The 27,078-nt window shown below is 42.5% G+C and overlaps 1 protein-coding gene across 4 annotated transcripts in view; it reads left to right on the top strand.

The window, feature by feature from the left end:
• The window catches only part of CFAP20DC (CFAP20 domain containing), a 320,373-nt gene that overhangs the window by 222,226 nt on the left and 71,069 nt on the right, over positions 1–27,078 (top strand). For 3 of the 4 annotated variants that reach the window (XR_012850041.1, XM_075833954.1, XM_075833955.1), the window contains one exon: positions 19,330–19,391. Coding sequence is in view for 2 of the 4 variants with exons in the window: in XM_075833954.1 (XP_075690069.1) it covers positions 19,330–19,391 (62 nt within the window). In the remaining 2 variants the exon portion in view is untranslated. Of the gene's footprint in view, positions 1–5,855; positions 5,944–19,329; positions 19,392–27,078 lie in introns of those variants that run through there. The other variant, XR_012850042.1, reaches the window with a different exon arrangement.

The raw sequence follows: 27,078 nt of genomic DNA, 5'->3' as shown, positions 1-27,078 counted from the left end.
TCTTATTACAACATGAGACAGATATAAAGGCAATAAGGCATCATTAGGCAACAGCGGCGACACGTTAAGCCTATTTCTTATCTCATTGATATCCGACTATTTCCAGAGTATGCTGGGGCTGCTATAAGGACCATAGTCATACAAGTGCATTTCAGATTCAGATTGATAGAACCATTAGAACCTTACTTTAGGAAGAGCAGCGACAGCACGGACTATAAATTAAAGCTGCTTCTATGACATTAATGTTATATTATGTGGCTAAGAGCTCTTACTCATTGATTTTGTATGCGTCCTCCTGACCGTACGCCTGGCCCCGCAACACATAGTAAATTAGTGTTTTAAAAAACACAGCATAAATATTCAATTTCAAGCATATTCTTTTACTTTAAAATTACCCTTTGAAATTCAATAAACTCTGACATGTCAGCAAAAACTAAAGTGGTACGGTATTAATATTAGTGCCCTTTAATTTGAGTCACCAGTAGGGGTAACAGATCTCCTTAGGGGTGTGTGACCTGCCAGCCACCAAGTAACTTGATGTTAATATTAAAGGTGTTTTCCCACAAACACTTGTATCACCTATCCACAGCATGTGTGATCGCTGGGGGTCTGACCGTCGGGTAGTGGCATAGCTATAGGGGTCGCATCGGTCGCAGTTGCCGCTTCCAACTGTATCTGCATCCTCAGGACGCAGATAAAGTTCAGATCAATGCTGGAGCCTTGCTCCAACATTCACTGTGTCGTGAGCCGCTCGGCGCAGTCAGGCGCGATGTAGTCATGTCATCACGCCTGTCTCCGCCGAGTCACTCACAGTACAGTGCAGAGGAGGAAAAGTATCTCCACCACACGTCATGGGACTGGGGATAGGTAAGTAATTATGTTATTATTTTTCTATTAGGTACATATGGGGGCATTACACTGGGTATGGGAGGGGGGCTGATATGGTGGCTGCTGAGGGAGCATTATACAATATGGGGGAATTATACTGTATGGGACAGCTATGGGGGGCATTATACTGCATAGGGGCATTATACTGCATGGGGGCATTATACTGTAAGGGGCATCTATGGGGGAATTATATTTTGAGGGGCAGCTATGGGGGCATTATACTGTATGGGGAATTATACTGTATGGGCAGCTATGCGTGGCAATATACTTTGGGGGCGGCTATGGGGGGCATTATAGTGTGGGGGCAGTAATAGGGGCATTATGCTGTGTGGGGGCAGCTATGGGGAGCATTATACTGTGTGGGGGCAGCTATTGAGAGCATTATATTGTATGGGGCAGCTATGAGGGGCATTATACTGTGTGGGGGCAGCTATTGAGAGCATTATATTGTATGGGGCAGCTATGAGGGGCATTATACTGTGGGGCAACAATGGGGAGCTTTATACTGTGTGGGGGCAGCTTTTGGGCGACATTATACTGTGTGGGGGCAGCTATGGGGGGCATTATACTATGGGGCAGCTATGGGGAGCTTTATACTGTGTGTGAGCAGCTATGGGGGGTGTGGTAGCAGCTATGGGGGGCATTATACTGTGTGGTTGCAGCTATAGGGGCATTATACTGTGTGGGGCAGCTATGGGAGGCATTATACTATGGGGCAGCTATGGGGAGCTTTATACTGTGTGTGAGCAGCTATGGGGGGTGTGGTAGCAGCTATGGGGGGCATTATACTGTGTGGTTGCAGCTATAGGGGCATTATACTGTGTGGGGCAGCTATGGGAGGCATTATACTGTGTGGGGGCAGACATGGGGGCATTACGCTGCGTGGGTTCAGCTATTGGGAGCATTATACTGTGGAGGCAGCTTTGGGGGCATTATACTGTGGGGACATCCATGGGGGCTGTCGGGCAAGGTGACTGGGCATAGGCGTTCGCAGGGGTCTGGTGGTGGTGGGGAGGGGTAGTGGGACTCAAGCTGAATTCTTGCACCAGGGCCTATGAGTCTTTAGCTACGTCCTTGTAATTCAATGTGGCTCAACTGTGGCTTTTCTGTGTGGAATCCGCGGTAATAATTATTTCTTTAAATCTGCCGTGACCATGATTTATTTCTAGAGGATGTGAATAGGCTATAAAATACCCTATCAATATGTATTGCTGGTGAAATGCTAGCAGGGCTACATTGAGACTTTTTGTAGTGCTACTGATTAATCTGAGCTACAGCTGCAGTCCACATGAATACATTGAACTGCAAGCAATCTTGTGGACTGCAGCTGTCACTCAAGAGTTCAAATCAATCAGTAGCACTACAAAAAGTCTCAGTGTAGCCCTGGCCTAACTCTGCATGACTATGCAAATTTATGTCACTGTGTCTGTGGAAAGTTGTGTGATAACTTTAAAGAGGTTTTCTCACTAAAACAATCCCTTTACATATGCCCTATTAGGCCATGTGGATGTCAGAGAGGAGAGTCCCCTGCTCGAGACCCCCCTCAATGAGTCAGAGCAGAAAGCCACATCAGCGGCTCCTTTCTCTGACGAACCTAGCCTGTCCATGTATTACTTGGATGGCCATATATTCTTATGTTCACTGTGTAATACCACATTTCTCCTGCAGTGGCTGCTGCAGGGGAAATGTATGGCTGGCCACGACTCTGATCGCCGGTGATTTTCTTTAAAAATGTTAGTAGCAGTCTGAGAATCCATGGAGAGAATCCATGATGTGCATATGTTTACCATGGACTGTAAAAACCATACCAACCTTAAATCTTAACCCTTGAATAACAGTGAGAATGCTTAGCACCATTAGAAGTTCGTAAGATGATGGATGCCAGTCATAAATTATCCCTTTAAGCAGTTTCTACGACAGATACACAGCTAGAAGAGCAAATGTAAGAATTATATTCCTGATATCTACAAATGTGTGATAGGAAGATAGGGATCTGCAGCTTGGCTTAACGTTGACATATCGCCGGCTTTTTATTTATTACAATCTGATATCTATGTGTAAAGCATGGCTTAAAAATAACATTATTATGTTCTGTGGAAGATTCTTTGTTTAGCAGAGTTACCAACACAGACAATAAAAAAATATATATATACTGAATAAGACATTTCTGTGAGTTTCGGCTTGGACTGCTGTCTCATCTTGGCCTATTGTATGCCAACAGCTCCACCACTAGGCAGTGTAGTATATTGCAGCTAGCTGTGTTGTAAATAATATCAGATTCAAGAATCAGTTAATATGGTTATGAGCGTTGGCCGGTGAATCTGAGATCATTATTGTATTTTGAGTCTCTGTCCTACTTATCTACGCTTCATTAACGCATACTGATTATACCAATGCGACCGTTGTGCGACCAGGACGCGTGCGCGACATCAGCGTTGTGAACAGATTATCAGAAACTTCTATTTCCAGCCAGATGTCAGGAATAGGATTACTTGTAGGTGCTTCTCGGAGCTGTGACCTTTGCATTTTCCTGCTGTATTCGATGTATTGTATCCCCTCATTAGCGCTGCGGAGGGCGGTTATATGTCAAGGATGTACTCTGCACTAAAACAGGAGAATTCCCAGAAAAAGTGATGTTCTTTTGTCTGCTCTAAAATAAAACATACAGCACTGGCATTGATTTATTGAACATTTTATATATGGGCCGCTCATGTATCTGCCACATACATCACCCGGTCGAAAAAAACGAGACATGTTTATGCCATAAGGTTTGCAGGATGTAGAATTTCTATCTCTGGCTGCTTTCTGCTTATTGAGTAAATGAAGATAATTCTAACAACACATGTTCCATACCCTTCATTTTAAGGAAAACTCCAAGCCTGATAGATACATTGGGGCAGATTTACTCAGTTTTAGACAGTGTGAACTTAGACCCTGCAGTCGGTAGATAAACCAAATTTATCACTGAGCTGCATGTTGTATGATTAATTCAATATATCTAGATAAACTTGCTAGACACTTTTCTCCTCCTTATACCACCTTTGATTTGTCTTAAAGGTTTTTTTATTTGACCTATTCAAAAAAGTGGCAAGAGTAGGAGGGATGCATTAAAAAAAAAAAAAAGAAGCATTACTTACCCACAGATCCCCGGCGTTCCTTGGCCAGCGCTCTGGTCCTCCTCACCGTTTATTGACATGGCTGCATATTCACATGATCACTGCAGCCAATCACTGGTCTCCTGTGCCAAATACCCACTGAGACCAGTGTTTAGGACATGTCCTAGTTTTCCACAGACCCTTCATATGCTCTGTTGAAACAACGGCCGTGTGAACGGCCCCATTGAAATACATGTGTGACGGCCATTGTTTTAACGGCCGTCACACGGACGAGTTACACGCTCATCTGAATGAGCTCTTAGACCCTACATTTATGTTCATACCACTAAAGATAAATTGGCAGATCTCTTTAAATTAGGGACTGTATTAAATGCCTTAATAACTGGGTATAAACAGCCCACTAGACTCCTGATCAGGGGCCATAAGGAGGCATGTAGGATATGTACAGCACAGTGTTCTCCAAACTGATGGGACAAGAGAGATCACCTCTGACGCCATGGAGCTAGTAAAAATTACTAAACATTACAAATATATAATATTTGTGGAGGGGCGTAACTTGAAGTTCCTGGGCACAAATACAAAATCTGTTATAGCGCCCCCACCCACCATGTGCTTCTTATAACTCGTGTCTTCTTATGTGGCAGAGGAGGCTTTGGACCCCCCCTCAGGCACCAGGGCCCATGTGTGACTTCTACCTCTGCACCTTATATAGTTATGCCCCTGTATACTCGTATTATTGGTATATCTAGAGTCTAGTCTAGAAGACTGGGTTGCTGCAAGTGCAACTTATCTATGAACATAGAAAGAAAAGTGGCAGAAAACAATTACAATCAGGCATTGATTAATTCTACGTCAGATTCATCAACAGGGTGTGCATCCTGTTGATGAATCTGGCGCACACTGCAGGTGGAGAGATATTAGCACAATGCTTGTGTGGTGTGCCAGTATTACCTACTTGCCAATTAATGGCCAGTATTCTCATCATAAGCAGCAGGAAGTAACCACATCATGATGAGCATACTCGTCACCATGATCATGCGGGCACTGCTACTGTGCCTACACTATCAGGAGCGGGGCAACGGCTGCAGCCACGCTCTAAAGGTAGACATCAAAGCAAAGGCTGATCTCCATTGTTTAACCCTTTGTAATACGCAATCAATGCTGATCACGGCAGACAAAGGGGGAGGACCCCCTTTGACCTTATTACCTGTGGACTATTAGTATACAAACGTATGTACTGTCATATAGATTTATGCCAGTACATTATGGTAACAAAATTAAATCCCCCATTGGGTTTTACAAAAAAGGTAAAAAAAAGGGTTAAAAAGATATCATTTAGGAAAAACAAAAACACACAACCACACATTTTTACAATAAATAAAATGTATTAAATAGAAGTCCCAATACAAAATATCATATACACAGAAATGTATCTAATAATTCATAACAATCAGTGTACAGCGTAAAATATTATAAAAACTTAGTGGAATATCTTTTTTCTGCATTTTTCCAAAAATAAAAATGAACATAAATTAAATGCTAATGTATATATAGTACCGTGCAAAGTTTTAGGCAGTTATGGAAAAATGCTGCAAAGTAAGAATGCTTTCAAAAATAGAAGTGTTTTTGTTTATCTATTTTTTTTTATCAATTAACAAAATACAAAGTTAATGAATGGAAGAGAAATCTGAATCAAATCAATATTTGGTGTGACCACCCTTTGCCTTCAAAACAGCATTAATTCTTCTAGGTACATTTTCACAAAGTCATGGACTTTGTAGGATTATAGTCAGGTGTATGATTAACCAATTATACCAAACAGGTGATAATGATCATCATTTTCTTATGTAGGATGAAACGCAGTAATAACTATAACAGAAACACCTGTGTAGGAAGAGGATTAAAAATGTGTGAAGAACAGCCAAACTCCGCTATAAAGGTGAGGTTCTAGAAGTCAGTTTCATGTCAAAGGTCCGCCATGGTAAGATTTAGCAAAGCAATAAGACACAAGGTAGTTATACTTAATCAACAAGGTCTCTCCCAGGCAAAGATTTCAAAGCCGACGAGGGTTTCAAGATGTGCTGTTCAAGGTCTTTCGAGAAAGCACAAAGAAATGGTAAACATTGAGGACCATGGAGGCGGTGGTTTTTCACCGAAGGGCTGGAGAGCGGTACAAAAATAAGTGTCTGCCGGCAACAGTGAAGCAGGGTGGAGGTTCCATGCAAGGTTGGGGCTGCATTTCAGCAAATGGAGTTGTGGATTTGGTCACTATTGATGGTGTCCTCAATGCTGAGGAATACAGGCAGATACTTATCCATCATGCAAGACCATCAGGGAGCCGTCTGATTGTCTCCAAATTTATTCTGCAGCAGGACAACGGCCCCAAACATACAGCCAATGTCATTAAGAACTATGTCACTTAAAGTAGAACAAGGAGCCCTGGAATTGAGGCTATGGCTCCCACAGAACCCTGATCTCATCATCATCGAGTCTGTCTGGGATTACATGAAGAGACAGAAGGATTTGAGGAAGCCTACATCCACAGAAGATCTGTGGTTGGTCAGATATGTAGCTAGGTTCTCCAGTACCTGGGGCAAAGATTTAGTTTGGCGCCCTCCCCCCCCCCTGAGCCTCTTTCCCGACATCTCCTTCCCCCCTCGCCATGTTTGTTTTCTCTACCAATCAATGAGGTGTCATTTTTTTTCCACATTTTTTTATGTAACACGAGAATAAAACCATTTCTACTTTTTACAAGTGATATAGTTCTATAAGGGAATTATCATAACAATAAATCTAAAAGAAAATAAATTAACAAGGTCAGTGCTGTTTAACCGAGGCTAATGAGACTATACGCAGAAATAATTAACAGCCTCCTCTTGTAGATACTGCCACACACCCCCTTGTAGAAACTGCCACATAGCCACCCCCCTATGTAGATAGTGCCTTATATCCCCCGAGAAGAACATGCCACATAACATGAACCTAGATTTTTCTGCTCTGCTTTGTAAGTGTTTTGTGACCTGCACAACCATTGTGGCTTCCTCTAGGAGTGAAAACCCCAGCCAGAGGGTTGCCGACGCTCTGGCTGGGGATTCCTCTCCTAAAGGAGGCCCACACACACACACCGTGCTCCCCATAGATAGTGCCTCCCATGGAGCCCCCTGTAGATGGTGCCCTACATAGATCCCCTGTAGATAGTGCCCCACATACAGCCCCCTGTAGATAGTGCCCTACATATAGCCCCCTTATATATAGTGCCCCACATATAGCCCCCCTCTGAAAATAGTGCCCCACATATAGCCCCCCTAAAGATAGTGCCCCACATGTAGGACCCCTGTAGATAGTGCCCCACATGTAGCCCCCCTGTAGATAGTGCCCCACATAGCCCACCCCTGTACATAGTGCCCCACATATAGCCCCCCTGTAGATAGTGCCCTACATATAGCCTCCCTATATATAGTACCCCACATATAGCCCCCTCTGAAAATAGTGTCCCACATATAGCCCCCCTGCAGAGAGTGCCCCACATGTAGACCCCCTGTAGATAGTGCCCCACATGTAGCCCCCCTGTAGATAGTGCCCCACATATAGCCCACCCCTGTACATAGTGCCCCACATATAGCCCCCCTGTATATAGTGCTCCACATATAGCTCCCCCTGTAGCTAGTGCTCCACATATAGCCCACCCCTGTAGATAGTGCTTCACATATAGCCCATCCTTGTATATAGTCTCCGACATATAGCCCACCCCTGTATATAGTGCACCACATATAGCCCCCTGTAGATAGAGCCATCCACTGTAGATAGAGCCCCCCTGTAGATAATGCCATTCACATTTTTATTATAAAAAAACAACTTTGCATACTCACCTTAATCCCGTTCCACACCGTCCGATGGCAATGCAGACCTGCTCTCTTCTGAGCAGGTCTGCTGGGGTTGAACAACGCAAGCTGTGCAATGACGTAATCGTTTCGCTTGCCAATCAGCGCCTTTCATAGACGCAAGCGGCGCAATGACGTCATTGCACCGCTTGTTTGGTTGAAATGCGCTGATTGGCAGGGCAAGTCATTCTGCACTGCCAATCAGCGCCTTTCAACGTCTCAAGCGGCGCGCTGAAGCCATCGCGGCGCTTGTATTGTTGAAAGGTGCTGGATATTTGGGCACAGAATGTACCCGGCCATTCATTGATTATGCCTGTAATTGTATCTGCGTCCTATAGACGTAGGCACAATTATAGTGCAGGAGGGGGTGGCGGCAGCTGTTTTCAGTGCCTCAGGGAGGCCTTATGGACGGTGCAGCCCTGGAGCCCCCCCCTTCCCTCTTAGTTGCGCCTGGGGCACATGCCCCGCCTGCCCTCCCTCAGTTGTGTGCAAGTGTACCTAGAAGAATTGATGCTGTTTTGAAGTCAAAGGGTAGTCACACCAAATATTGATTTGATTTCGATTTCTCTTCTTTTCATTCACTTCCCATTTTGTTAATTGACAAAAAAATAATATTTACATTATTTTTTAAAGCATTCTTACTTTGCAGTATTTTTAAAACTTTTGCACAGTACTATATAAATAAAATAAAAAATGTCACATAAATAAAGTACAACTACAAAAAAAACAAGTTCCCATACAGCTACTCCAAGCAAAAAAATAAGTTATAACCGCCGGACTGCATAAAGGCAAAATCAAAAAAATATTTATACTCTTAACTGGTAATAAATCTCCTTCATGGTAGTTAAAGTTAAAAAAAAATGTTGGTGTATAGGAATGTGAACTTTTATGTTTTGTGATTTTGCATTTTACCCCATGTATATCTCTAAATTTATATTGGTATATGATTTTGGCATCACTTTTGTGCCCCATAATTGTTCTATAAAGTGAATTTCTCTTCCGTAATAGGATTTGTAACAACACACCAGCTGCTTTAATAATGTTCTTACATCTGTGCTTAATGTTTCTCATCAATGCACGAGACGTACTCGCTGACAGACTCAATAATGAACAATCAGGCTGGATACGTGCAGTAAATACGCTGCACATGTGAGGCGCTCACGTCACTGTCAATAGATTCACCTTGTATTCTGGTGTTTGGGACTCGGTAGAATCTGCACAATGTCAGATTACCATCAAACCACACGTCCTCACAGCTTCTTTCTCACTTCAGTTCCACAAATTAATTCTTTATTTTTGGCACAAAATTTACCTCTGAAATGTCCTCAGCGCCAATTCTGTTATTGGCAAATAACGAGAAAAAGGGATTTGCATGGAAAGCCTATCGTTTAGTTTCCCTCCATGTTATCTGGATTGGTGTGAAGTAAATAAACATTAGGCAAATGAGCCTTAACGGATCACGAATTCTGAATGCAAGCTAACAAGTAATATTCGGAAATATAAAGAATATGTAAATTTCAGTATTATGTAATCTATGTGGCATGGGGTGTTTCAATGAAATATAGTAGTAAGCTCTAAACACCACTGAATTTCCATACAACTGCTTGGCCCTAGTAGATCTTCAGTAGTATTTGGACACTGTAGCTATGTGTATCACTGATTAGAGGGATTTGAGTATGAGTGTGCTTACAGTATGTTATTTTTTTTCTGGTCTATCCTTAACATAGACTTGGTCTATCCTTAAGATAGCCTTCCAGATATCTGGAGCTCAAGGCCCTTTTACACAGGCCAATTATTGGGCAACCGAGCGTTCACAGAGCGCTCGTTCCCAATCATTGCCCTGTGTATCGTTGGATCAGCCGATAAACGAGCAAACGCTCACTCATCGGCTGATTGTATCGTTTATGCAGCCGAAAATATGATCGTTGTAGGCAGCACTTTTCCCTGTGTAAACAGGGAGATGTGCTGCCGACATGATAGAAATGTATGGGGACAAGCGATCGTAAAACGAGCGCTCGTCCCCATACATAGCTCCTTTTGAAAGGAGCGCCAATAAATGAGCTGTCTCATTGATCGGCGCTCATTTACATGGCCGTGTAAGAGGGTCCATGCTTTTCAGCTTTGCAGTGCACATTGAGGTAGTATGAGCAGAGTCCTCATATTATCATTAGAGGTTGGACGAGCTAATAAAAGCTGAATTCTGCTGTACTGATGGAGGCCTAGATAAGGCAGGATAGCAACACTATGCACACAGATAAGGGTGGACATGTTATTTGTTCAGAGCATAAAGTACAGCTCTTACATTACACCAGGAAAAACAACCAAGCAAGCATGGAAAAAGAAAATGTGCATTTACAGAAGCCAGCAAAAGAAAGGAAAAAGATACAAAATATGCAAGTTAAATACAAAATTTACGACTGCACTACATCTGAGATATACCTAAAGGCCCTTTTACACTGGCGTCACTCGGCCGGTGCAGCGAGCGCCGTTCAAGGAAAAATCGTTGATCGGCGATCGCTTGCTCCTCTCACACGGAGCTATGGATGGGCACGAGCGGTCGTTACTCCGATCACTCATCCCCATACATTATTATCATGTCGGCAGTGCTTCTCCTGTTTACACAGAGAGATGTGCTGCCGAAAACGATAATCTTTTACTTTTTTAAAACGATACGACCAGCAGATGATCGAGCGTTTGCTCGTTCATCTGCTGATCATTCCCCTGTTTACACAAAGCAATTATCGGCAAAGAGTGTTATATGAACACTCATCTGCCCAATAATCGTCCTGTGTAAAACTCCCTTTAAGCTACCTAAAGCGGGATTGTGATTTTGTTATAAATTAGATAATTGTCGACCTACCCTGACTTTTTTGGCAGGATTGCTTGCAGGTCTAATGAGCATGGGGGCAGCCTGACTGATTATAACCGAGGTCTGGCACAAACTTCTCCCCCTCAAAAGAGCATGATCATTAGGGAGTCAGGAGAGATAGCTTTAGCCGAGACAACTATATTCTGTGTATGGCAAACATTCGAGCTATAGAAGACCTCGGCAGCAATGTCAAACAATGAGTAAGGGTGGAGTTTTAGGTTCCCATACTATGTTCTTTGGGTAGATCTTTAACCCCTGCTACACTTTACAGACTCTCTCAAAAAGGAATACAGAATTTAGAAATTCTAGCCCCTGGATACAAAACATAACTAACTTTTACCATTATATCTATACTATGTTCTTTTTAGAAAAAATAAAAATAAACAGTTCCATTAGAAATAAAAGAAGATACAGATATGGTCATTCGAAGTGTTGGAAAGCTCTGTGAATGCCCACAGACAGGGCCAGACTGGTCCAAAAGAGAACAAGAGTATCCTCCAGGGAGCTCATAGACGAGTGCAGGCCTTAAAGGTCCAATAGAAGCAGGGCCGGCTCCAGGCTTATGTGGGCCCTTGGGCGACACAGACTTAGTGGGCCCCTTTGCGGGGGCAGTAAAACAGTATTTTGTGCCCCCATATAGAATGTAGGACTTGTTTATGCCCCCATATAGAAGCAAAGCCTGCAGTATGTGCCCCTTATAAAAGTTAGGCCCCCTTTATGTCCCCATTTAGAAGTTAGGCCCCCAGTTTGTGCCTCCATATATACAGTGCCTTCTAGATAATGCCACAGTGCCCTCTGTAGATAGCGCAGTGCCCTCTGTAGCTAGCACCACAGTGCCCTCAGTAGATAGCGCCACAGTGCCCTCTGTAGATAGCGCCACAGTGCCCTCTGTAGATAGCGCCACAAAGCCCTCTGTAGAAAGTGCCACACAGCCACCTGTAGATAGTGCCACACAGCCACCTGTAGATAGTGCCACACAGACCCCCTTGTAGATAATGCCACACACACCCCCTTGTAGATAGTTACACACACACACACACACACACACACACCCTTGTAGCCAGTGCCACACACACACCCTTGTAGATAGTGCCACACACACCCCTGTAGATAGTGCCACACACACCCCTGTAGATAGTGCCACACACAACCCCTGTTAATAGCACCACACTGCCCCCCCCCACCCTGTGAATAGCGCCATTGGGGATTCCTCTAGGAGTGGAATTTCCTGCAGGAAGTCCTGACTTCACTGTCCATATATGGATAGTGATGTCAGGGGCTTCTCCAGGATCAGAATCCCTGGCCAGAGGGTCGGCAACGCTCTGGCCAGGGATTCAGCTCCAGAAGGCTCTTCTTATTTCACTGTCCATATATGGACAGTATCGTCAGGGGTTCCCTCTAGAAGCAGAATCCCCAGCCAGAATGTTAGCAAAGCTGTACCCGGGGATTCTGCTCCAGGAGCCCTTGACGTCACTATCCATGTATGAACAGTAAAAAAAAGTAGAAATGTGTGCAGCTCAGCAGAACTAAACCTCCAGGGTCAAAACGGGTGCCAGCTTTCAGGAATCCGACTGATAGATGCCCACAATGTAGATTCAAAAAGGAAAAGGAAGCAGCAAAGATTTCAAGAATCCAGATTTATTCTCCCATATGGGAAATCTTTGCTGGAGTGCCGCTTCCTTTTCCTTTTTGCATGTATGAACAGTGACGCCAGGGGCTCCTCCAGGAGTGGAGTCACTGCCAGAGCATTGGCAATGCTCTGACCGGGGATTCCGCTTCAGGTAGGGCCCATGACGTCACTGTCCATATAAATAAACAGGGATGTCAGGGGCTCCCTCTAGGAGAGGAATTTCTGGCCACAGGGTCGGCAACGCTCTGGCCGGGGATTCTGCTTCTGGAGGAGCCATAACGTCAGTATAAAGCACACGGCGGCCGAGTAGGCCCCACCAAGAGGGCCCCGACACTTGCCCGGGTTCGCCGGGTCCTGACGCCGGCTATGAGCAGACCCTTGTCCGACACTGCCTATAGAGGAACTTTACTCGCAGCTATATTGTTTTTGAGACAGCTTTCATATGAGCAGCTGAATATAAATGATTAAACTTTTTTTAACACTTTTTTTTGTATTTTAGATGGAAATGCTCTCAACCCATATAAAGTGTCCTATTTCTGCATAGACGGCCCTGTCTGGTTATCACATTTACAGCAAATAACTGAGCTGCCCGTAGTGATAAATCACATTGCCTCTTGTTACGTCTTGCAGAAGCTATAATAATTACTTGAATGCATTATCAGCTGTAACAGAAGAGTTTTAACATTACATTTACTATAGGATCAATTGCCCAAAAAAACGCTAATTCACTAATTATATACTTACCCCTGCTCTCGAACTGTAATTCTCACAGTCTGCTGCATACCTAACACATCAGAAGACCTACCGTGCACTAGACCTGAGCAATGATCTCAACTATTCCTTGTGGGCGTAGTATTACTGTGAGCCATCTTTCATGATCCAAAACTACGAACGGAATAGATGAAAATATTCTTCCGTTCACACATTAGCGGTAAACTGTTTATATGGCTGGAGGTTATACAGAATAGTAATGCACCTGTACGCAGCTTTCCGAAGTTACAGCTCAGTGGCTCATATTCCATTAATAAACAGCTTTTACCAATGCTTTGACTTTAGAATCAGCTTTATTTTGACAAGTATTCAGTATGTAAATTTGTATGGTAACTGTTGCAGTCTATGAAACCAACTGTTACCTAATAATGAGACGTATAATATCTCCTATGCAAATAACCTTTGCGTTTTATGCAAGCTGTTTAATGCAAAAAGTATTTATACATAGACATAATCCGCATTCCTGTATAAAGATATCCTATTAAATGTGTTAGCACCAACTTTAAGGTTGAGTTCACATGGGGCAGATGAGCTGCGTAAAAGCATGCAACTTATCCGCCTTGTGCGCCGTAGGCAATTCCGGGTGAAAAACCGCACCAAACTTACTTTCCATCCCAGGAGACCACTGCAGCCTGTGATTGGCTGCAGCGTTGGTCATATGTGATGAAGCGTCATCCCAGGAGGCTGGCCCTCTGACATCATCCAGGCCGGCCTAATGGGATGACGTTTCATCCCATGTGACCGCCACTACTGCCTGTTATTGTCCCCCCGGGAGGCTGGCCTGGAGGAAGAAACAGACACCTGGGTAAGTATAAGATTTTTTTTGGGGGGAGGGAACTCGCAACAAATAAGTAGCGTTTACGCAAATACGATTGACAAGCTGTGCAATAAAATTCCGCACCGCAGGTCAATTTCTGAGCTTTTTTTTTCCACTCAGTATTTACGCTGTACGTGCATGAGATTTGTTTTATCTCATCCGCTTTGCTGCTTCTGTATTTGCTGTTTACCTGCAAATTTGTGCGTCCTTTAATTAATACGCTTTATAGACGATTTTTCAGGAATACAGCCATTTTACCTGCAACAATTCGCAGCTATTAACGAGCAAAATGACAGCCGTGGCAAAACAAGGTCCCAGCGCAGCTATCGGCCGCATCATGGCATCGTCAATGACGCTCCGTGACGCCTTACCCTCATGAATTCTAATTACATGTCTGCTGATAGCCCTCACCTCTGCCGATACATTATAATAACCTGTGGCTGTTCGTATGGGTTTCTAGACTCTGAATGTTTTCACTCATTGACAGCAAGCAAATTATATTAGAAAGTTCTATAACTTAATTATACAACAATTAAAGGGGTTGTCTCATAAAGACATATGGACGGCTATCTTTAGAGAACCCCTTTAGTTTTACTTATAAACATTAGGACAATTACTTTAATTTCACTATAACCTATATTATATATCTATATACAACTCCTGAAAATGTAGCCCTTTAAAAGAAAAAGACGTGTACATAAAGCCTTTTTAAAAGTATCCCTTTAAGATACAGTATGCATGAAATTTCATGGGCTCCGAAATAAGACAAACATAAATCTGTCCTGATATTGTCTGCCTAAATCACTAAATAAGGGTCCAACCGAGTCACTGAATCAATGTAATAGCGGAGAATTCTACTCCTCTTATCTGACAAATGTTTCGCTTCTATAATGGGATGGGATTTTAATGTTATTTTTTTCTTTTGTCTAGGATTTTTATTATCCTACGTTGCTACAGACTACAAAAAAAAAATGACCCTGTTTTACTGTAAATCTGTGAAAGCCTTCGATCCATACATATTTCAATGTTTCCATTTACAATTTTAGTCAAACTAAAAAGTCATTTATGGGCCCTAGTCATATTTGTAAAAAAGGATCCGTTTATCATCACAGAAAATGCCATGAAATGCGTTTCTCGTTCTTAACAGTCTGTTAAAAAGTGTTTGTAGACTTGAAATTTGTCTCATCGCTAATGGACTGTATTCATCTACTCAAAGTGAAATCTCTAGTGGACAATACTAAATAAAGTCTTTGTTTTTAGTGGAGGTAAATGATATATACTGCTGTGTCTTTATACTTAACTAAATCTTTCCTGCATTTTCTCTGTTGACGTAAGTATTCTGGAGTATTCTGGAGTATTCCAGAAAAGTAGTAGTATGCAGGGGCGTAACTTAAAGCTCCTGGGCCCTAATGCAAAATCTGTAATAGGGCGCCCCCAACTATGTCCGATTTATATATAATACAGGTCTTCTTATGTTCCGGGAGGGTTAGGTTCCCTCAGACGCCTGGGTCTGATTGTGATTGCTATCTCTTCATCGCCTATAACTTTGCCCATAACAGTAGGGATTCCCACAGTTTTTAGGGTGCTCTTCCATTGCCTTGGCTCTGCAGAGTAGCACATCACCAAAGACATATGTGGAAGGGCATTGGGGTACACATTTGTTGGGCAAGCATTCATAGGATACAGTTGAGGTTGTCCCTCATTCCTCCCTCCCATTAGAAATGTAAGGGTATGTTCACATGACCTATTTTCAGATGTAATTCAGGCGTATTACGCCTCGAATTACGCCTGAAAAGACGGCTCCATTACGCCTGCAAACATCTGCCCATTGCTTGCAATGAGTTTTACGATGTTCTGTTCAGACGAGGTGTAATTTTATGCATCGCTGTCAAAAGACGGCGCGTAAAAATACGCCCGCGTAAAAGTGCAGGATCGTTCTTGGGACGTTTTTGGAGCCGTTTTTCATTGACTCCAATGTATGGTGGTATGAACTATCACCAGTGTAGCGTCCATGGCCGCGGACCGTTGGGTTTACTCATCCCCCGGCGACCGCAGCCATGGATCCGTGAGCGCTGGCTCGCATCTCCTTCCCAGGAGACACCAGAGCTCACTTCCGCTCCGGTCCGCTGTGTCCCGTAGGGTGCATGCGCAAGCTCGTGCCCGGCCTTACAGGGACAGTGCACGCACATGGGAAATCATCATCAACTGCCCATGATTTCCTGGACTATAAGAAGGGCCCTGCCCCTTTGCTCATTGCCTGAGCATTGTTAGTTTTCCCATGTCAGTCTTGCAAATGGTCCCTTAGTGTTATCCTGTTCCTCTTGTTACCGGTGCCTTGCTACCAGTATCCTGTGCTGTATTCTTGTTCCTGAGCCTGTTAGTGTTGGAGTCGTGTCCTATTGCACCTGCTGTCGTCTGCCATGTCCAGTGTCGTCTGCCACGTCCAGTGTCATCTGCCACGTTCAGCGTCACTTGCCACGTCCAGTGTTATCCGCCACGTCTGGCGCAACCTGCTGCACCTGCTGTCATCCGCCACGTCTAGCGTAACCTGCTGCATCCATCCCCATCTGTGCTAAAGCCTCAGCCACTGTCTGGACTGTTCAGTTCAGGAAAAAGTCTATTGGGATTTTATCCAGATCATCAGAAAGTGAATATTGCTGGCTGAAGAAGCTGCTAGAATCAGAGGATTTCAAGAACCGTGTCCGGTCTGTCCGCTCCTGTTATGTGTCCAATAAATTCTCCAATTTCTACCATGACATTTCTCAGTGCACATTCGGGATCCTGTATCACTCCAAAAATAGAGGGAGAATCAATGTGACCGTGACAACCAGTAGTGGACTCACAATTATGCCCCCTCTCCTCTATATATAGGTCATGGTTTGGGGTCCTTCGGCTCATTGTAGTGTCTACCAATGAATATTAAACATAGAAAACTGACATTTTTAAGAGTGCATTGGTTGGGACGTTATATTTTATTCACCTTCTGTGGGTAAAGTTGGAACTCTAGGGCAGTGATGAAAAAAATGTCACCCTGCTGACCAAACTAATGACAATTAGATCAAAAGTTTTATATTCATTAGAGCAAAATGTTTGAATATCTTGGTTATAGTGCCCACTCTTCATAGGCGGAGAAAGAGGAGGGGGTGCTCATACTGAACAACTCAGTCAGCCATGTTTAATTTGATTGCACATCGGCTTATCCAAATACTTATGTGAGTTGGCAAATACTAAGAATAAAAGACTGCATATATAATTCTGACAAGCAAGCTACGTTCATACTTTCAGAAGTCTGCTTTGTGGCTACTGGTTGACAGTGCGGCATATTTTACGTAGGGTTTGGTCTCTAAAATATACTTGGAGACATGAGAATCTCAAAGCCAATGCGTTGTTATATCCAGACATTTCTTTTTAGGCTCCAAGCTCTTCTTTACAAGCTGAGATTAAAGGCACATTCATGTAATAAACTGAAATTACTCACTGTCCGTTTTCCTTGGGACTTAAAACAGGGCTGGAGAAAAGGAAAAGAATAGCGCTACATAGGGTGCATACATTCGATATAAGAAGGCAGCTTGTAAGCGATTGTAGAGGCTCACCTTGTCGTGCTGTGCTAATATGTAGGCACAACACTATATTTAGGCGTGCAGAAGATAAGGATGCTGCCAGTGCCAGGTCCCCTTCTGTCAGATGGTGCCCAGTCCGCTGGGGTTTTTCCTGAGGAAAACCTTCCTACTCCATGATGAATACTGTCTGCAGCGAGCATAGTAGGCAATGTCCAAAATGGTTTGGGTAACTGTCTTGTGCACACGCAAGCTAAATACGGTGACTTATTTACTACATTTGCAAGTCTTGTGTTTGATCTAAACCACAGTACCATCTGCATCCGTTCCTGTGGTCAAACGTGTTTTTTTAACCCACAAGTTATTGCCAGAATTGAAAAGTTGAGAGTCATTCTCTGAATCTAATGGGCATTGCCACTTCCCTTTACCCACGCAGGGGTGTATGGAAAAATGGGAACTTCTCGCTGAGTAGAACTGTTGAAATGTAGCTTATTGTCGAAAGTAATCACGGTTCTAGATTAGGAGTCAATTTGGCAACATGAATATAAAATGTAAATATAATCAAGTTACAACAAATTGCTTGCTCAACTGAAACACATCAAAATTTGAATCCAAGATCGCAAGACATGTAAGTCACGCCCCTGATCTGCTCGAACGCCCTAAAACTGCCAGGAACGCCCCTTTTAGTGTACATTTTGATAAACCTCACCCCTTTTGTGGTCCAGGTTGTGGGACAGTCCCACAAATTAATTGCTAGAAAAAATATTCATATAAAATAGACAGGTTTGTACTTCTTTTTTGATGCTGTCTTTAGACTGGTGGCAAAATCCCCAAATCTGTCATCCTGAAGAATGCTTCAGAATCTCCTGACATACATCAGTATTGACTCTTGCATTACAAGGAGTGAAATTCACCAAAATCAGATTGTTCGATATGCCAAAATATAGTTGCCAACACTTTTCTAGTACTTGACGTTGCCTTTAGTTTTTGATAACAGGGGAACATGAATGCTTCTATACTAATCCGCTTTACTATCCGGGATATAATAAGATATCCAAGTCACCTCAACAGAAAAAAATCTTACTAAAAATCATCAGGACCATATATGACTAATAGTTTAAAAATCAATTTCGATTGGCACGTTCCCTTTTGTCCATAAAAAAAGATTGACCGATTTGACCTCTTCATTTGTCCACTCACAAAGCATTTTCACCAATGCTAAACTGGCTGTATCAACAACACCTGATCTGAGTGTTAAAATGTTTCTGCCGCCTAGCGCCACCTAGGTACAAAATAATAAACATCATCACGCAACATCATCCTGCAACACACATCTCACCTATAGGAGTAGATTCATAACTTTACATATTAATATAAAAATAGTATTCCTTTCTAAATACATTTAGGAAGAAATGCCCTTGTCTTTGAGTTTTTACAATTTAACTTTAATTATTTTTGTTTGGAATCAGGATAAGACGGAGCTCTGTAGATTACATTAGTTGTTAGTAAATTTCAGCATTCAGTGTTCAGTCTTAGACATAGATTGTAGATGACGATTTGGTGCACACAGAGGTTTGAGGATCGCTTAGAGCAAAAATGTTCTTTGCACAATGTCTCTCAGGATTTCAAGCAATTAGAGTTTGAATACATTTTATATTCCTGTGCTGCAACGACTGCAGATCCCTTCATATATTTGTATGAAAATGTGTAATTTCTCTTGCAGTTTTGACATCTTGCAATAATTTTTGCCGATTTAATTTATTGATTTTTTTTTATTATTTTTTTTTCTGGTTCTTACAGCCTGTCAATCAGGGATCTCACTATCAAACCGAAATGAATCCTCTGGCTCAATCTAACCCTCGGTAAGAATTTTTTTAAACCACCTTAAACATTAACGCGACTGTATATGTGTAGCTAAGTTTATCTTGACTCTGATAACTTGCTGCAGCGTGATATCACACGAAAAAAGACATTGAAAAGTCATTGAAAAAGTCAAATTAAAGTTTCTTGACACTGTGTATTTAATGCGTTATAAGTCCAGATAAAGATGGCTACATCAAAGATGTCTACATCTGTACGTACATTTTTGCAACCACTTTTTATTGCTTCAATGCATCTAAAATATGAAATGAAGGAACATTGACAATAGTCTTGATTAAAAAATATCCTACTATTTTTGTGTACACTGCTCCTGTCTAGTCCTATGTATCTCCATGGTGACAGAATGCAAATAAATATTGTGTAGTCTGATCTTGCAGTGTTACTTCTACCTGTCCCCTACATTTTGCTAATCTACTGAATGTATGTTATCAAAAAGTATGACTGGGGTCTCAAATTACACAGGGGTTTTGTCCTCTGTAGCCATAAAATTACATAGGTCTGCATAGGAGCTGCAGACACAAAACGGTAGAGCATTTTTAATCAAGGCCACATCATCTATTATATGCCACCAGTTACATGTATTATTATATGATAGTAGCCTTAGTCCCAATGGTCAAAAAATAGAATTATACTTATATTTGCCCACTTATGGGGATGCCAAAATTGATAATTTCCAGCTCCATTGCACAACATTAGGAAAACAATCAACCCAAGGCCCACAGAGATGGTCCCAGTGATCCCTCAGTCTTAGCATCTGGTTTCCACAAATGATGAGGATCAGTAGCAATAAGACAGATGGGACCATTATTAATAATACAAGAATATTAGTAAATTAATATTTAGGATATTCTCAATGTACTTGACGTTTCATTCACAATGGAACTATTCAAAATCTCAGCAGTTTTACAGATTGGAGCAGGTAACCATACCCTTATGTCTATAATAAAAGACATCCGTAGATCCACAATGAAAGTGCATCGGTGAAGAGTAAGCCATCTAAGATGTGCAGTAAGGGTTGTCCACCTTGTATGCCCAGTCCCATTCTCCTGGCCAAGGAGAAAACCATCGGGGCAGAAATGTTTCGATCACAGAAGAATTGTCTGACATCCCTGGTACAGACACTTATGGTGGGGAAGTAATGCCGCCTGAATATTTTCTATGCACCAGACAACTGTCCTCCATAACGGTGAATGACAATCTTGATGCGAGCATTCATGTTTGGCCACCCTTTCCCTGAAAATAGACTGGAGCAGATATGGGGACCTTAACTGCAGTATGTATGCACATAAGCTAAGATGGTTGTTTGGTTTAGAGAACCCGATCTCCAATGCTCTATTAAGGCATGTTGAGTTAATGTAGGTCACCACATCTATACTGTAGATGCCCCCTTTTAGGACCACTGATGTCCATTGAATACACTCATTGTACTGCTTCATCATCTGTACTTTGGTTCTACATATCTCTGGCTTATTCTCACAAAATACAATGAGTTGAATTGAAATACAATTCAGTCTAGGGCTATCGGCTGTAGTGCGGGAGTGTATTAGCTTTCCCCAGTTATAGACCCCTGCAGTAGCCTTATATCAATGGAGAGTATGGAGAGATGTGGATATAATCGGGGCACACTAATTCCTCAGGTGGGTGACCTGGCAACAGTGATGTTTCCAGCAATAAATGGACACTGTACCCCCCCCCCCCCAGCCTCTATGTAATGGAGGGTCAGGGATAGAGGCACAATGGAGGCATAATCCTCACTCATGTTCTGGAGCCAATATCTGACTTGCACTCTTGGGTTTGACTGGTTTTTGGAGGTTGACAAGATATATAAAAAGGCGCTCAGACCGGGTGGCAGATAGTATGGCCACCAATCAGCCTTCTACACTTCCATCTTGCCACTGTGATGTTATCGTACCGATCTCTGACGTACATCTATGGTCAGAGCTTGGATACATATTTTCGGCTCCCTAATGAACCATCTACAATACTTTGGGAAAAGAGTCGGAGCATTTTACTTGAGAGCCGACCAGTAGTAAGTAGTTTCGCTGTGGGAAAGGTTCCTCTGTGGGGGTGCCCTTTTTAGTGCGACAATCATTTCAGTGTTAGTACTTTGGTTCTGTAAAGAAAATGGACACTTACACTGTGGTTCCTTGGCCAATAGCTGAATATGGAGGTCTAAGACCTAGACCTTCATCGTTCAGATTGACATTGGGGGGCTAGCCATTTTAAAAGGATCTTTTACAATCCCGTTAAGAATATTTCTGTATCTTCAGTACTGGTTCACTTCTATTTTAGTTATATATCGCTTTGGGAAACTGGAATTAAGTTTCTATCCATGTTCAACTTTAGAAGGATAAGGTCTGATGACCAAATTACCCATTAGAATATCTATGGAATGACCCCCAGTCTTCTCCTATCTCATAAATTATTCATTTGTTCCACTAACTGCAGAAAGCCTGACACAGGTTGTGACCCTGATTTATAATAGATTAAAGGAAATCAATTTATTTTTGTGTTTAATATTTAGTTTACCTACAATGTTAAATGTCAGATTTTCTTCAAAGGAGGCTTCAAAACACGTCCGTCCTGTCCCGCTTCATTAGGTGAGCTGCCCACGGGTGGTTGTGGAGTCTGAAATATATTTAATTAACTGGTCGCATTTAGAATGCAGAACAACAAGCTATTTCTTAACTGGAAATGGACTGTTGTTTTATGTCCTCGTCTATGCAAAGTAAAAACTCTTTGTTTATCATTATATATGTCCCATCAGTCCTTCAGTTCCATGACAACTTCCATTATCGCTAATGTTTTAAAGGATTTGCACATCTCTATTTCTAGCCAAAAATCACAGTGATCATTAGGAAATAGATAATCCTTCCCTCCCCTAATAGACGCAAGCAAATGCCCATCTATACTTATACTTTTCACGTAGATAGTAACAAAAAATCTCTGCGTAAACTTACCCTATTTAGTATTTTTATATAGGTCCTATATTAAAGGGGTTGTCCAGTATAGAAATTCCATTTTCATATATCCTATTAGAACATTTTGAGTTAAAAGCAGGGAGTCCACTGTTCATTGATCCTCTTGGCCAGAGTGTAGTTACAAAGAGTGTATGTTGCCCTGGAGGACCTGTCCTGTCCTGTATTACACAAACAATCCATTGATTTGGGTAATGCTTAATTTTTCCTGTGGTGGCGTTGCAGGGAAATGGAACACTCACTGCCAAGTTTCCATACAGATCGCAACTGATCACTGGAAGTTCCAGCAACGGGACACTTTGTGATTAGCTTATTGTCAAAGTCCAATGCGGAGAACTCCTTTTACCTAAATACAGATATGTGGTCAGTTTGTCCATGTAATCATCAGAAAAAATACTATTGGTATTTGGTAACCAGACAAAATGATCAGTTTTGAAGATGCATCATGTCTTGTTGGCATGACAGGAGATGGTAGTCAATAGTTTGCTTTCATTTGATGATTTGCACAGTCATTGTAGATGCCCTGGTTCCATTCAATGTGGTCAGCACTAGCATGGTCAAGTCCCATTGTTACCCATGGTTGATTTTGAAAAACGTTTATTTTTTACCACGTTATGAAAATTTTTAGATTTATGCAAATTTGTTCTTAATGCCCAACTGGGCGTTTTTTTACTTTTCACCAAGCGGGTGATGTAAAGAAATGTGTATGATGCTGACCAATCAGTGTCAAACACTTCACTTCATTCATGCCCAGTTTGATTTGATCCACAGCACAGCGTGATCTCGCGAGATCACGCTGTGACGTCACTTTATCCCGTGAGTCCTTCACTGGAGCTGTGGAAGCCTGAACAGACATTGCCTGCAGCCGCTGCAGATTCGCATAAACTTCCTGGCACGGCTGTTGTTCCCTATTCCGTCGCTCCGGTGAAGGACCTGCGGGAGGAAGTGATGTCCCACCGTGATCTCGCAAAATCATGCTGTGCTGTGGATCAAGCTGGGCTGGAATGAAGACAAGTGTATGACGGTGATTGGTCAGCGTCATACACTTTTCTTTACAAAGCCCACTTGGTGAAAAATTAAAAAAACATTAAGAACAAACTTTTTCCCCTGTTAAGCCATGCCTCTAACTCCACCCAATCCCCACCTATACACACCCAGTTCATCCCACACAGTATCATGCTCCCATAGTGCGTTTTCCACAGTATAATGCCCCCAAAGACCCCCTCTCCCCCCCCCACACACAGTATAATGACCTCATAGAACCCCCCACACAGTATAATGACCCTACAGCTGCCCCCCACACAGTATAATGACCTCATATCTGCCCCACACAGTATAATGCCCCATAGTGCCCCCAAACAGTATCATGTTCCCATAGTGCCTCCCCACAATATAATGCCCCCCGTAGGATTACGTTGATGTCCTGTGCATTATAAACCTCCACATGATATCATGATGGCTTCGCTGAGCACAGTCCTCCTGTTTCTGCATGCGCTCATTATAAATGTAATCTTTATATCTCATTTTCCTGATATATGGTTACTATTGTTTTTATATTGACCCTTAATAAACACATGGTAATAACATTGCTCTCTTAGGATGTTGTTCAGCACTATTGACGTGAGTACAGCAGCTGAATATTATAACTTTCACCATTGTTATTGCCGTGAATTGTAATTAATGTGGGATCCATAAAAACAGAGGGAGATGGCCATAGATACAGTGTGGGGAGCTGCTATGTTCTGGTGTAAGGTTCTGTTTTGTTTTTATTTTATGTTGTCTAACCATACAAAATTATTGAAAAATTGCACTATTTATACTGCCCACTAGATGTCAGCACAATAAACACTCCGAGCTTGTAAAGTAGGACGATGTCATTTTACGGCCTGTTGTAAAGACTAAATAGGGATCATCCCATAAAGAGGACCTGCCAGCACTCCTGACATGCCTCTTTAGTAATGACTTGTTTTCTTCATGAAATAGCAGTTTCTTAGAACTATGTAATGTGTATTGTTCCTGGAAATGTATGAATACTATTAGGCTGGGTCCACACACCCTATTTACGGCCGTAATTCGGGCGTTTTAACCTCGAATTACGTCCGAAAATACGGCTCCAATGCGCCGGCAAACATCTGCCCATTCATTTGAATGGGCTTTACGATGTTATGTGCCGACGGTCATTTTTAAAAAAGACGCCCGCGTCAAAGAAGTGCCTGTCACTTCTTGGGACGTAATTGGAGCCGTTTTCCATTGACTCCATAGAAAAACAGCTCCAATTACGCCCGTAATGGATGCCGCGAAAAACGCCTGCACATGCCATTACGTCTGAAATTCAGGAGCTGTTTTCTCCTGAAAACAGCTCTGTGATTTCAGCCGTAATGGACGCTGCCGTGTGAACATACCCTAACCCTTCTCAATAGGGTGTGTTCCTACAAAGTCTCAGGGTATGTTCACACGCAGTGGTTTCAGACATAATTCGGGCGTTTTACGCCTCGAATTAGGCCTGAAAATACACCCCTAATACGCCTACAAACATCTGCCCATTGCTTTCAATGGGAATTACGATGTTCTGTTCCCACGAGCCTTTATTTTACGCGTCGCTGTCAAAATACGGCGTGTAAAATAACGGCTTATCAAAAGAAGTGCAGAACACTTCTTGGGACGTTTTTGGAGGCGTTTTTCATTGACTCAGCTCCAAAAACGGCCGTAAAAAACGCAGCAAAAAACACCAGTTGTTAAAAAAACTTCTGAAAATCAGGAGCTGTTTTCGCTTGAAAACCGTATTTTCAGACGTATTTTGCGTTTGCGTGTGAACATACCCTAACACTGTCAGCAGCCCTGATTGGACAGTGTCAGAGTGTGTAGGGACATGCTCCTTTCACAAGGCAAATGGTGACGCCCAGTTAATTTATTCATAGAGTTCCAGGAGGAATAACTGAGGAATGGGACAATGCTCAGTTCTAAGAAAATATGCACCAGTCGTGTTATTTTGCAGGTATACAAGTATTTACTAAAACAGACATGTCAGGGGAGACCCATTACTCACCAAATAAATCCCCCAGCGTTCTACGTATACCACTGTATTGGTTACAGTGATCACATGGGTATACGGGCACGTCATCACTGCAGCACTGTAAACAAAGAGCATCAGGGAGCACCACAACGGCTGCGCTGGAACGCCAGGGGATTTAACCGTTGTGTAATGATTTTTTTTTATTGTTTTATGGAATCCTCTGTCTCCCTTCTTGGCCAAATTTTTACCAATCTGCGAAACCCCTTTTAATTTAGTTTTGGCTCTTTATTATAATTGTGATCAGAAACTAGTTTATATTATTATCTTTATATTATTTAATAGCCTTCCTTGGTTCTATGTGTTTCGCTGCTACTAGTCATTTTTAGATAACAGCTATAATAATCGGAGAGACTCCCTGTACAGCACTTGCTCTGAGCAGTTTAATGATATCAATTATCCTTTTTTTTTTGCCCTACTGGGGTCAGATTATTTTGAGCTTTGACCCTGCTAATCTCCAAGCTTTTCACAGTAAACAACATCTTGAGTACGAGGAACAACTTCATGTATTCCCTGCATAATTGAAGCATAGAAAAATAAACTGCAGATCACAAGATTGTATTTATTTCCGCAGACAAAATAAGTCAGCGCAAAACCTATAAAAGCAGCAATACCAATACTTGATTGAATTTATAATAAAAATATAAAAAATAATAAACATCAAAAAAGCTTTAGATGTGAATTTATTCAGATGGGGTCGTTTACAGTGTAAGGCATTATTCACACGAGCGTAATATACGCGCGTGCGACGCGCGTGCTCTTCACGCGTGTCGTACGCACCTATATTAATCTATGGGGGCATGCAGACAGTCCGTGAGTTTTGCGCAGCGTGAGTCCGCTGCGTAAAACTCACGACATGTTCTATATTTCCCCGTTTTTCGCGCATCACGCACCCATTGAAGTCAATGGGTGCGTGAAAACCACGCAGGTCGCACGGAAGCACTTCCGTGCGAACTGCGTGATTCGTGCAACAGCTGTCAAACTCTGAATGTAAACAGAAAAGCACCACGTTCTTTTCTGTTTCCAAACATCCAAACGGAGTGTCATAATGATGGCGGCTGCACGAAAATCACGCAGCCGCACATCATACACTGATGACACACGCAGCTGTTAAGTGCATTTTGCGCACGCAAAACGCCGCGTTTTTTGCGTGCGCAAAACGCACACGCTCGTGTAAATCAGGCCTAAGGCATTATTCACACGAGCGTTGAATACGTCCGTGTGACGGCCAATAAAACAACAGCCGTCACACGGACGCCCATTTTTCAATAGGGCCGTTCACACGGCTGTTGTTTCAATGGACCATGTGAAAAGAACCTGTCCTATTATCTTCCATTTTCACATATCCCTTCATAGGCTCAAGTCTATGGGGAACCGTGAAAACGGGGGCACCTAGGACATGGAAAAACGTCACATTTTTCACGTCAGAGTTTCCCCACGCTTGTGTGAACCTAGCCTAAGACTGGGTAATTGGGCTCAACAAAGGAGAGGATTCTAAGGGCTTATTTGCACGAACGTATGTCAAATCGGCTGTGAAATATGGCCGTTTGTCACGGCTGATTTGCATCCATGTGGGAACCGTTTTCACAGAAAATCACAGGCTGCAGCGGTCACATGGGA

This window comes from Rhinoderma darwinii, chromosome 7 (genome assembly GCF_050947455.1).
Source record: "Rhinoderma darwinii isolate aRhiDar2 chromosome 7, aRhiDar2.hap1, whole genome shotgun sequence".
Classification (NCBI taxonomy): Eukaryota; Metazoa; Chordata; class Amphibia; order Anura; family Rhinodermatidae; genus Rhinoderma; species Rhinoderma darwinii.
The sequence above is the reverse complement of the archived record's forward strand: the minus strand, read 5'-3'. Positions and strand labels throughout refer to the sequence as shown.